A 12804-nucleotide genomic window follows, 5' to 3' on the forward strand; every position below is an offset into this window, starting at 1 on the left:
GACAAAGAGAATAATACATTAGCGAGCTCCTCCAAACATCCTTTTCAAAAGTAGCCAAGTTGAAATTCTTATCCTCCAGTTTCCCATTTTCGTCTCCTTGCCTCGTCCACCTAAAGAAAGACACGCGTTAGTAAGTATTAGAGCGATCGTTCCATTGTGGCGATCCTTATTCAAGTTCTTCCGCCATCTCTGTTCTTTTATTGTGAATCCGTGCACGTAGAGACGCGGATAATAATTCTGGCCCTATTGCTCTCGCTGTTGCGGATAAGAGCGGGTCCCGTCCAACTGGGAGAGACCGTGTTTATCGCCGGCGTTTCTCATTGGACGAACCCGCCGAATGTTTTATACGAAAAGAGCAAATGAAAGCGGGAATCAGTGCTCGCGTTTCCTGTAGTGGTAGGGGATGTCCGCACGCGAACGACGCTCGTGTATAGGTATCCACTGCCATCATCTGTTCCGCGGAACTGTGTTATGTCGTGTGTACCAGCTACTCGTGTAACGTAGAGAAGGAACCGTCGCGTTCGTGATCCGCGAACAACAAATGGCTAACGCATTAGGCGCCGTCGATTGGGAAGGTAGATCTCGTCTGAGGCGCACCTACAGATTTTGTTCTCTATTTTTAATCGCGATTGTTCGCCAGCTACTAAACGCTCGACGCTGCTCGCAACAAGTTTCGTTACGGCTTGTTTTGACATATGTCATATCAGCGGTAATTTAATTCGCCCTCGCCGCATTTCGTGAAAGGGTATCGCTGTTTTTTTTTAGGTTCCATCCGAACTTAATCGAGTTTATGAATTCTCGAGTAGAAGAGACGATGCTGGAAATGTTTCACGCTCGTTGCACCAAAATTCCTGCGGAACCTAAAAGAATTATAATTTGAGACATTTCACTTCATGTATATGTAATTACAATTGAAAGATTAGTTTCCCGTTGTTGGGTTTGTAAAATGAATTCATGTTGCAGGATTAATCGGATAATGTCGAATGTAAATTTTACCGTTAGTGTACCTAACCCCATTATTTAATTTGTTGGTTATCTCTTTCTAACAAACAGAGATTGCTTACTCAGTTATTTCGTTCTCATTCCTGTTACTGACACCTTTTTGTGTCATTGACATTTTGCACTATTCGACTTTTCAATTTGGTTTAAAGAAAATTAATTTGCAAATTACTTTTGTATATTCGACTTTAGACCTTAGAAGGCAAGCGAGACACTTGGAGAATGAGATCGATGCAAAACTGGTGGCATTCAGCAAACTCGGTGTGAATACCGGATCTAAGCTTGTTAATACCGATGAAGTGCCGCTTTTGGATGAAGAACATGTCTTTGAGAACATGGCTTCTGAAATAGAAGCATTGCTTGCAAAAGTAAGTTTACAGTATCGACACTGCGTACAACTACGTTAAACTATATGCTTTGCCATAGTTGTTCTCTATAAACGAGAGAATGAGTGAGTTGCAACCAAATGGTGCTGCAATGTTGCATACAATGCAGCGCCATAAAGATATTTTGAAGGATTACAAGCTGGAGTTCAATAAGATCAGAAATAACTTTGCTGCGAGAAGAGACAGAGAAGATTTATTGGGGAGTGTTCGAAAAGAAATCGAGTATGTATAGCTATTACTTTATTATTTGAAATAAATATTCAATTAAGAGTTTATAAATCTTCTATGAAGCAGTAACTACAAAAGTGTGAGCGGGCTGAACCGTCGGGAAATGTACATGAAAGAAAACCAACATATTCACAAGTGAGTTAAGTTTTTTGTTGTTCTCACTCTCTGCCTCTGGCCTTTTTAAAAATTTATAAATTTTTGTCTTCCAGTTCGGATCGTTTGGTAAACGACCAGATAAGCATAGCGATGGAAACGCGAGATCACTTAATGACTCAAAGACAAACATTCAAACGTATACAACACAGACTGAACGACATTTCAAATCGATTTCCAGCCGTGACCAGTCTTGTGCAAAGGATAAATTTGCGTAAAAGACGAGATTCACTTATCCTCGGTCTTATTATCGGATTCTGCACGTTTCTTATGCTACTTTATGCTTTTCACTAAATAACGTTCTATACCAAAGTACTACGTACTTCCACCCATGTATAGGATTAGCGAATCATCGATGGAAATACATATACATATGTAGAAGAGGTATTTGGTGATGTATTTACGACACATAATTGAATAAGACAAAAAACTGAGGTCGGTAAACGCGTGACTGTACATGAATTTATGCGTGAATGAACTTCTGAATGATCGAATGAATGTCTTCTGATTCTTCGCGCGTTAAGAAAGTAACGGAAAAGTAACGAAGAAAGGAAATGTTAAGCTGTACAGTTTTTTTTATACCTAACGTAAGTCGTGGGTGATACTATGTAAAGAAAAAAAAATTTTAATCCATGATCGACATGTTAATTTAATAAACGTTAAAACAAACGGTGGAAATTTTCACGCATTTACAGAATTATTTGTATTTTTCTCAATATCTCCTATATGTACATTACTATAAGCGATTTCAAATGCGCTTATGCCTCGCGCTTTTGTATGAATACTGTAACAACCATGCCTCTAAAAATTATGATACATTTATATATTGAAGAAAAAAAAAAAGAAAAACAAAATTATGATCAACTAATCGCAGTACAATAGACTGATATCTATATAAGACTTTTTATTTGCTATTAGTATAATTCGATGCACAACACAGTACTGAGCCTGTGCTTGCGAAAGGAAACAATTTACACATTTTTCTTTTTCTTACGGAAATCTATTGTATTTTATACGCCTATGAATCAATGTTTCTCTTAATGCTCATCGCGGCATAACATATACAGTTTGAAGCAACGGGAAAGAAATAAAGTAGCAAGTTACACAACATTACTACTCTGAAGGAATCACACAACGACGGAGGAAAATAATGTTAATGTGAACATTTGTGATTAACGCTGTGTAGTGCGAACTTCATTATTCGAAAGGTTCCTTTTTCTTTTTTAATATTACCCAGTTTTTCAGCATTTTTTGCTTTTTCTTTTTACTAAGAAGTATCGATTTTACATACACAAAAAACATTTATACATGTATATATACACACGCGCGTACATATATATATATGTATATATGCATAGCTTTATCCAAGTCCTTCATTCTTGTTCACGAAACACAGAGCACGGTTACGGAAAGAATCGTTACGGCAAACGCTAGGCGTGCCTGGTTTCCACGTATACTAGATACCACATTTATAAATTACACTTTGTTTGTAATAGGAACTCAAGCAAGAATTGTAAAAATATCGAATATAAGGTACACGTGTGACCTAAAACTGCTTTATATTCTTTAATATATATATTTACAAACACTTTGAAAATGTTTCGTTTATAATCACAAATCACTTTCAATGTTTCAATTTTTCATTTAGCTGATGGTTTCATTTCCGATAGGTTTTTTCCTCTTTCTTTTTATCAAGAATCTCCATATTTTATAAAGTTCGAATATTTATATATATATATATACTATATAGTGTACCGATATAAATGTTGCAACTACGTATTTATTGGGTGAATATATCGCACGTAAAATTAATTTATTACAGTTACGAAAAAGATAAACAGCGAACGAGTCTTTAACCGAACAAATTATCTTTGTAATGTACATTAATAAATAATCTACTAGATATCCTGTATCGTAAATCCAATTTCAGAAAATAATCGCACAGCGCAACAGGAGCATCCTTATTTACGCTACATAAAATATGCATTTAATCAATTAATATCATTAATAAAATATTAATTTCCCTTTTTCATATTTCCCATTATTTTTGTTTATAAATGCAATATATAGTGTATCCGTAGAAACGTAGTATCTCTTTACCTTATGTCTTACATCAAAACGATTCATTGCGGTAATTTATGAAGACAAGAAAATATTCACAATGACAATTTTCGGTTCCGTAGCGTCAAAACATCTAAACGCTTGATCTGCGTAAATTTTTTTTTTTTAATGGAGATTCTACTAAAAATTAATTCTATCGATTGCTCCGGAATACCCTATTTACCATTTTCTTCCTTTCTATACTGGATCTTCCCAATGTTTGTTTAAATCTTTTTATTACTCTTTTTCTATCGTAGACGATGAATCGCGAGAACTATCTTACTTTTCGCGTCTTATCGAAACTCGTCCAGGCGTACAAATAAACAACAGACATCTACTCAATATACATGCGGATCGCATGACTACTTTATAATTTCTGAATATAAATATGCTGCCGTATATATTGCTTGAATCTAACTTTTTTTTTTAATGCTGACTACTTATAAGTTGAAGAAGTACTGGGAGACGAGGTTGCGCACTCTCTTTTTTTAAAATTCATCTAATAGACGACTATTAGAATCTAATAAAGTGAAACGGAAAAAAGCTATGTATATTGCGTTAAATATATACTATAAATGTCTAACCAAAGAAATTATGGCTACCTTGGCACTTGCATTATAAATAATAAATAGCAATTTTAACGTAAAGTTCATACAGAGTAGAAAAATCTCCGTTTTTATGGATATCTTTTTAATACCTCGTCCCTCCATTCCTTTGTAATAGTAATAGTAGTTTTGCAGTGGGAGTACTAGTACTAATAATAGTAGCAGTAGTGTAATAATATTAAATGGTAGCAGTTAGCGATGGTCATTAATTAACTATCCGATCAATTCAACGATCAAACCAAAGAATTGGAACAATTGCGTATACATCTTGTGTGTCTAGTCCAGAGAGAATCGATCGTTTCTTTGCACTGTCATATTTGTTTTTATATAGTACTAATACTACTTTATAACTTTTCTTCTGGGTTCTGCTTACTTCCGTTCCGTTAATCAGTCACAATATATATCGCAAGTAAGCGAACCCACGGCCTACCGCACGATCAACTCTCGCTGAATATTTAAACTTGTCTTCAGGATATGATTAGCGTAAAATACGGTTCCTTACGTAGTACGAATCACTATAACGGATCACTTATAGCTTCGCGATTCCCTTCAATAAGAATCTCGCTTTCCCTCTACATTTCACTTCTACAAAATATTTCATACCGGATGCGTAAAGTAAATAAAACTATCCCACATTGATATAAATTCTCCTAAACAGCAGTGCGATCAAGAAGGTGAAAGAAATGTAATCTAATCCTGTTCTACGTACAGCGATACATTTCACAAAATAATTTTAACATTCTTTTTTCCAGATATAAAAATCAACGATAAATGTGTTTTATGTGCGAGTATCATTGTTATGAATTAATATAATTTCTGACGTTTTTCTTTCCTTCTGATCCAGTAATTAGTGAGAAAGATACATGGAAAAAAAAAAAAGTGAAAACGGATCCTCATACTCAGTAACGCCCAATTAAACGCGAGCGCAGTCTGTATCATTAAAATAAGAAAAAAGGAGAAAAGAAATATTCTAGCTATTTAATAATATAACGTTTCGTATATGATCGATATGCTACAGGCTAGCAGAAGTATACCTTTTTAAAACTTATAAAATAACAACGTCAAAGCCTAACGAAAAGAGATAAGTTCGAGTCTCGTAAAGTTCGTAGACTGGAAATGTTCGTGGCCGTGCGTTCGTTTTACTGGTCATTACCAGAAAAATAATTAGAACGCCGGTGAATAGATTCTGAGTTTGGAATCTACCTGATACATTCATATTAATTGACACGACTGCAAACTCGTGCCTTTCGCCGTGCATTCACAAGTGCATCCCCTTCTTTAACGAATTTTGTCGCAAGACTTAGGAAGAGGGATTTGTCCATGTTACATTCGCATCGATCGCTTCTTTTGGTCCTTGATAACAAATACAAAAAGATTGCAGTCTCTCCCGTTCGTTTACAATAAGGAAATCACGCTTTCGAAGCGACGCTAATGACTTACCTATAAAAGCAATCAACGAATTGTTCAAAATGTAAGTTCTTCGGTATTCTCAGCATCGGATGTTAACTCTTGACGTAGTATTTCCATACAGGACTTTGGAATAAGAGTACCAACTATTTTTAAACCTTCATCTGAGGAACAAAAAATTTGTAAAATTTTTTGTAACAATTTTTAAAGTATGACATATAGTATTGCGACACAAAGAACTTGTTAAAAAAAAATAAACCGTAGTTTCACACACTTACCAGTTCGTAAGCGTACAACTTGCATTTTAGAATTGTGTGCAGAACGTGACGCTAAGATACCTTCCACCCGACTCCACACGCTTAACACCGAACCAGATAGTACATTATAGGACCGCCTTCGTAATCCGACCTCGCAATCCATACCCAGTGTCGCATTTTTACAATTGCCGCGCCAGTAGGCGTGCGAACATGTATCTACAGATGCCTCGTACTGTTGCGACCAATGCGGTTCCGCTTCGTCTGCGGATACCTTTTTATACTTTTTCTCTAATTCACCTAAAGTCTCTTGTCTCAGTTGTAATCCTGTATTGGGCCTTTTAACGAGAGTACACATAAAAATACGATTCATCAACTATTATCAAGCTGATATCATTTTTTCGATGTATAGAATACTAAATACTGTACCTGTAAACCATATACAGCTGATCCTTTTTACTCTCAGACTTCTTTTTTCCAGTATCAACCACAACTGCAAGAATCGCCGTCTGTTTTCCATTACGAATTTGATGGCTCAAGTAGAAACCCTCCTTAGACCCTGTTAATTCGGAACACTTGTCCATCGCTTCAGCCCAGCTCATTCCACGTTCGACGTGGACAACATGAAGCTCGGTCGGAGCTTTTCCGGTAGCGTGTTTTCGTAGAAAACGATAAAGCTTAACCCTTTTCACGTTTTCACCGGAAGTACCAAGATCGAGGATACCCATATCGAAACGACCAGTCTTTTTCGCTTGCGTAACGATGGCGTTCAATGTGTCAGTGAAGTATTTGAATAGACGATTCTGCAGATCGACTGGCATGCCGAGGATGCGGTTCAAGAACTTTGACATGTTGTTATAGTCTTTATCTAGAGTGAGCATACCAGGCGAGCTCTCGCTATTGCAGATTAAACCTACGCCTACTAACGCGTCGGCAACGTCCTTGAAGAAGTCGCCATGGTAGTCTTGTGGCGGTGGTACAAGTGGAGGCTCGTATCTGGGAATTTCATTTTTAATAAACGTATTAAAATATTTGATAAAAATTGATAGGAGTATATGCACACGTGTTGAGCACTATAAAAAGCCTGTAATATTTTTTCGACCAAACTAAAGTGGATGACTAAATTTCATAACGATATATCTATTATATAATAATTTTAAAATTTCAGTAAAGAGAGATACTACTTTGATTGATAATGCACATTATCCGTTACGTTTTTCTACTGTCATTAAAGGATAAGAAGGAGTACAAACTTCATTATGGTTCTCATCGTCGCTTCAAGTGCAGCACGTCCGTATTTATTATCGATATTGAATTGCGAGAGGTCTCTAGTTTCTGTGGCTCTTCTATCGCCATGCGTGAGAGCTCCGAGACTTTCTAAACGTTTCGCGACGATCGATGCGAATCGTCGTTCGCCGGCCAAATCCGAGATTAGGAATATATATTCCGGGGCGTTCACTTGATTAGAACGATGCGTTCGTCCAAACTGTTGTATCGCTCTGTCAGCGCTCCATGGTAACTCGAGAGTGATATGCACTCGTCGCATCTGGTTCCTTGCTCGTCTATCGCTTTGCAACGATATACCACTACTGGCGGCTTCTGAGATTATAGCCACTGTTTTCTCTCCGTCCATAAACCTGTTACACAATGACGAATCATGTAAATTTAAATCTTCTATCTATTAGATAGAAGAAGGAATTCCATCACAAGCTGAAATGGCGCACCTTTGTTTTTCTGTTAAATTAAGCGTTTCTAATGGAACGTCAACTTCGGATCTGGACTCATACTGAATAGTGCCATCCTCGGTTTGAACGACTCTCCCTTTTCTACCAGTCATCTCGGCAACGTTTTCCGGTCCGCCAAACTCGTCTATCAATTGATCCAAAGTATTCGGTGGCAATCGTTCACCGAGTTCCTCTACTTGTAACAACAGTTCCTTCTTCATTATGTAAGCACGTTCCACTGCATCCCTCGATAGAGCTCGGTTGCGCGCTGCTCCAGCACCCGCGGGGCCTGCGTATAATCTATCAATGTATAATCCGTTATACTTGTTAGTACTTACGAAAATACTTTTCATTAATATCGGACGTGTACCCGTTCGTTTTTTCACTGGTTTCTTCTGTTTCTTGGCACCCTTCTTCCTTCGCCTTCCGAAAGAGTCCGTATCTACGATAAATGCGAAAAGTTTTTAGTTGCATCACAATTGTGGAAACATTTCTCTTGATTCAAACAATTTGCATTATGAAACCCACCAGAATCTGATTCGCTATAATTGAAGGAAGAATCGGAAGTGATATTACTCTCGATATCGGTCTTATGATCGTCCTCGCTTTCGCTACCACTCTGTTTGTATTCCGAATCTGAACTGTGCCCCCCATTCCTTTCATCGTCGGTGAAATCATCGTCAGACGGGACTGTGCGAACCCTTTTCGACGCCCGTTGCGCCGCTTGTCGTATTGGCTTTCTCTTACTTCCGCCCGCGGAACCACCAGCACCGTCGATATCGTCAAGATCATCTAACCTCTGCATCTTTGATGGCTCGATACCCAGAACTCGGTGTATATGATTACGATCCGATGCTGGGAAGTGTTTCTCAACCAACGTTTGGAGTACCCCCCTAAAACAATAAGTTATTCAAGCAATTAACTTACGTGTATACTTCGATCACGTTGTGGACACGACAAATGTATCCAATTTTTATGCTGTTGCTTTCAAACGTCTGATTTAAATATCTAATTTACAATGCAAAAAGTAACACAAGAAAGGAAGGTCTCTCTAATCGACGCATATATAGAGAACATCGAACAAGTAATTTACTTTGCAGTGGAAACGAAATCGCTGAGTTCACCGTCATCGCGTTCCAATTGTTCCAACGTGCGTGCTTCGCCGGTAGATTGCAGGCCAATAACTACACATTTTCCACATTTTACAGCCTCTCGTGCAACCGCTACCGCGTGTTTCACTTTGGCCGCAATACAGAGGTATTTGAAGAAACGCTGATGCGATGACCAAAATTGTCCCCACATAGTTTTCTTCATACGGTTCTCGGCGTCCAACAATTCTGCCGCTTCTTGAAACCTTTGCATTGCTTCAACCCACTAGGAAGGAGCCATTAATACGTTAATGGTGCAATCAAGAAATCGATATCGTTCTTGGTTAATCAGTACTCACAAGTTTAACGGAATGATCGTAGACTTCGGTGAATTCTTTGGATAGCGGCACCTCCTCTATTTTAAAGGCTACTCCGTGGAAACTAAGCTGTCGTGCGATATACATGCCACGCAACTTCATGTCCATCGCTACGATCTCCATCGCGCCGACGCCACGTTTCTCCACGGCCGTGATGAAGTCGTTGAATTCAGGGAACGGAGTTCCTTCGCCCCACATACCTAATCGAACCATGTAGGCCATGTTACGGGGCTCAGAGGCACCTGTGGCACTGGCATATACCACCCTAGCTTTGGGAAGCTTATTTTGTAGCTCTAACACGGTTAAACCTGAAATACAAAAGCAAAATTATTGCAGAAAATCACAAATAATTCAGATAGATTTATATAAATGCATGAACATATTGCAGTGGTATAAATGAAAAAAAGAAATACACGTACCTGTTTTAGTAGGCTTCGAGCTACCCGTAGGACAAAGATTCTTCGCTCGATGACACTCATCGAAAATGATAAGCCCATCGAAATCCTCGCCACACCACTGTAAAAGTTGCTTCAATCGACTTTTGTATTTGCCCCCGCTTTGCGAAGATTCTCCGATCAAAGCTGAATATGTACTGAATATCACACCTTTCTTCACATTACCGTTTATCGCTGATGAGATCTTCGCGTATTTAAATTTATTCAACGCGTGAACCTACGATCACAATTATTATATTATATTATTTAAATAATTGAGGAGAATGCAAAGGGATATTTTTTATATATAAATGCGTATAAAAACCTCAATTTTTGAGGCGCCAATGTCGTTCAAATCGCGTTCAGCATCGTATTTGAGATCGTTTGAGACGGATACCCAAATGGCACGTTTCCTTCCTTTCAAGTAATTCTCAAATATAATCCCAGCAATAGTTCGTCCTTTACCAACACCAGCACCATCGCCGATCAAAAAACCAGCTCGTGTACCATCTGGCAACAAGTGTTCGTGTTGCTGTGACGCGTACGTTATCGATTCCAATTGCAGCGCAGACAATGCACCGGTTCGTATCGTTTCCTCTGGTATCGAAACTTTGTACCAAACGTCCGTTGGTTCGACACTAGATAACGAAGCAGTTTCCACGACTGGGTCCGGATGCTTTCGTCCAAGTTTAACTATTTACCATTCACAGATTGGTTAATTAGAATAAATGAATGTAATAATTGCGATTTGTACGAAACCAAAGTGATATAAACATACGTTTAGTAGGCATGTAGTCGGCGTATGTTTCTGCAACGCCCATATCTTCATCGTCTACTTCCTCCTCCTCTGGTATGGTTGGTTGCATATTCATTTTAGCAGGATCCCCGGCGTTCATCCACAACTGTGATACAGCTTTACCTGCAAGAAGTTCTAGATTATCGTATTATAATGTTATAATTTTATAACGCTTAATGAATATTAAGTAATTTATGATTATGATCGTGCTTTAATACTAGAATTCTACACCTCTGAACGCATCTAGATACATTGTAACAAATATTTGAAATAGTAATAACAATTCAAATATTAAAGCACTTTGAGTTGATAAGAAGAATATGAGAGTTTACCTGATAGCCCAGCTGGCCAGTTTGGATGCAAACCATTCTGGTTTAACAACTGAACAAGGGGATTAACACCCATGTTCATTCCAGGCATACCCATAAAACCACTCATTAAGCTCATATCCATGCCTGGGGAATAATAACATACATAAAACCTCTCGATTGCTCATTTAATATTATTAAATAGCACTATTTAAAGTAATTACAAATAATACAATAGTTAATTATGGTTAAATCATAACTGTTAATGTTAAATACAATAAAGGTATAAATTCTTTATACACAAATGCACTCTTGTTACAAAATTAATGATGTATGTACATAATTAATTTATACATACAATGTGATCGTGTTATACAATAATGAATTAATTTGAAAAACTGTTGGTACACTCACTTGGTGGGAAAAAGGCTGCAGGATTAAAACCTGCAAGAGATGCTAATCCTGGTGGAAAATATGGCCCAGCGGCAGCTAACTGACCTAATTGACCTAACTGGTTTGCATTAACAAAACCAGGCGGTGTACCCTGTGATCCTCCCACGCGTACCATTTCGTAACCGGGTGTTGCCGTCTTTGTTACCAGTCCACCAGGAATTTTATTAGCAAATTTCTGATTCAACACTGTTTAAAAAAAATAAAATTATTTAAAACAATACAAAGACATTGCCTTGAATTAATCCTTTTATATTTCTTTATATTATTTATTAACACTAATCTTACTGTTTAATCCTCCTTGTCCCTTGGTCATAACGTTAGACGGTGCATCCGCTGGCTTTTCGTCTTTAATATTTGCAATCCCAGTAGCAGTGGCAAGATCTTTTCCACCGCCTAGTAAAAGATACAAACACAACATTGTTTTCACATTCCAACTTTCTTTTTACCATTTCAATAAAATACTTACCGGGTACACCCATGTTATCGGGATCTTCATCCTCATCACTGCTGCTATCTTCATTCATCGCATCTTTATCCCTCTTAGTTGACTGAGAAAAAGCATGCATAACGTTTCAATTGTACACATCATCCCCATAAAAGTAGTAAACTATTGCTTCCATTAATATAATTAATTTTTCCCCTCTCCCTCGAATTCACAATAAACCAACATACTAAACACACGTTTCGTCGCATATTAATAGTACCTTCATTTTATAATTTCACATCCTCGAAATATCGTAGTGTAAATAATAATTTTATCCATCTGAACGTGAATATAAAAAGAACGTTCGGCGAACATCACAAATAATGCCGTTGGTTCGCGTTTGATCGAGTGCAAGAAGAAAAAAAAAAAAAGAGAAGAAAAAAAAGGCTACGCGAAAAGCGTGGAAGGAAACGGTGATATTGTTCGCGAACTTGTTTGACTTTAGGAAAAAGCGGGAGGAAGACGGGGACAAGGAGAGGGAGAACGACGTGTGTGAGTCATTTGAAATTACAATAAGACGGGCCCCAGTGCGTATTCGCGATAACACAAACACCACGGTCTATAGGTTAGTCGTGCCAAGTGATGGATGGACGGAGAAGAAATACGGATCGCGGCGAAAGAAGCGCGCCTTCTTACGAACGATCGACTGAAAGAAGCGTAAACAAAAGCTCACCATGGCAGAGGATCCACTCGAAGCGGTTGCGACCGTAGACTAACCGGGAACAAATGAAATGCCTCGACGGGGCGACGACGGTGAATAATTATCTCCGGTGTGCAATCGAAGATGCTGACTGTGACAGGGTGCACGAGACACTTTTTTTCCTCCCTCGAGAATCTTGTGTATCGTGTCTCATCAAACGGACATTAGTCAACGACGATCATACGGCTGGTGAATTGTGCGAGCTAGGAAATCACAGTGTGAGAGGTTACTGTGCGCTTAGGCCGAGCCATTTATGCGGTCTAAACCCGTGCACACACTTGAAACGCGTTCGCCAAACACGGCTGCCG

The 12804-nt window shown here is 38.2% G+C and overlaps 2 protein-coding genes across 7 annotated transcripts; one reads left to right on the forward strand and one right to left on the reverse strand.

Annotated features, from left to right (window-relative positions):
- The first annotated feature begins 411 nt into the window (after window positions 1-411).
- Window positions 412-2620, forward strand: Gos28 (golgi SNAP receptor complex member Gos28). 3 transcript variants are annotated; one of them, XM_076905391.1, is made up of 5 exons: window positions 412-575; window positions 1192-1367; window positions 1426-1607; window positions 1692-1748; window positions 1823-2620. In XM_076905391.1, exons 1-5 carry the CDS (start codon window positions 542-544, stop codon window positions 2058-2060), a joined length of 687 nt encoding a protein of 228 aa, XP_076761506.1. In that variant the 5' UTR covers window positions 412-541; the 3' UTR covers window positions 2061-2620. The 3 variants fall into 3 exon arrangements, with proteins under 3 accessions (XP_076761506.1, XP_076761504.1, XP_076761505.1); XM_076905389.1 differs by having other exon boundaries at window positions 413-575; window positions 1677-1748; XM_076905390.1 differs by having other exon boundaries at window positions 413-575; window positions 1680-1748.
- A 2545-nt stretch (window positions 2621-5165) lies between these two features.
- Sno (Protein strawberry notch) lies at window positions 5166-12608 on the reverse strand. Of its 4 annotated transcripts, none has more exons than XM_076905362.1 (18): window positions 12470-12608; window positions 11779-11860; window positions 11598-11705; window positions 11274-11498; window positions 10884-11006; window positions 10534-10674; window positions 10081-10448; window positions 9741-9993; window positions 9304-9629; window positions 8950-9230; window positions 8385-8749; window positions 8227-8298; window positions 7857-8145; window positions 7386-7769; window positions 6562-7128; window positions 6157-6470; window positions 5912-6042; window positions 5166-5824 (listed from the first exon to the last, which is right to left on the reverse strand). In XM_076905362.1, exons 1-17 carry the CDS (start codon window positions 12470-12472, stop codon window positions 5936-5938), a joined length of 4008 nt encoding a protein of 1335 aa, XP_076761477.1. In that variant the 5' UTR covers window positions 12473-12608; the 3' UTR covers window positions 5166-5824; window positions 5912-5935. The 4 variants fall into 4 exon arrangements, with proteins under 4 accessions (XP_076761477.1, XP_076761476.1, XP_076761474.1 ...); XM_076905361.1 differs by having other exon boundaries at window positions 10534-10686; XM_076905359.1 differs by having other exon boundaries at window positions 7857-8298.
- Window positions 12609-12804: the final 196 nt, after the last annotated feature.

Source organism: Xylocopa sonorina, chromosome 12 (assembly GCF_050948175.1).
Source record: "Xylocopa sonorina isolate GNS202 chromosome 12, iyXylSono1_principal, whole genome shotgun sequence".
Taxonomy (NCBI): Eukaryota; Metazoa; Arthropoda; class Insecta; order Hymenoptera; family Apidae; genus Xylocopa; species Xylocopa sonorina.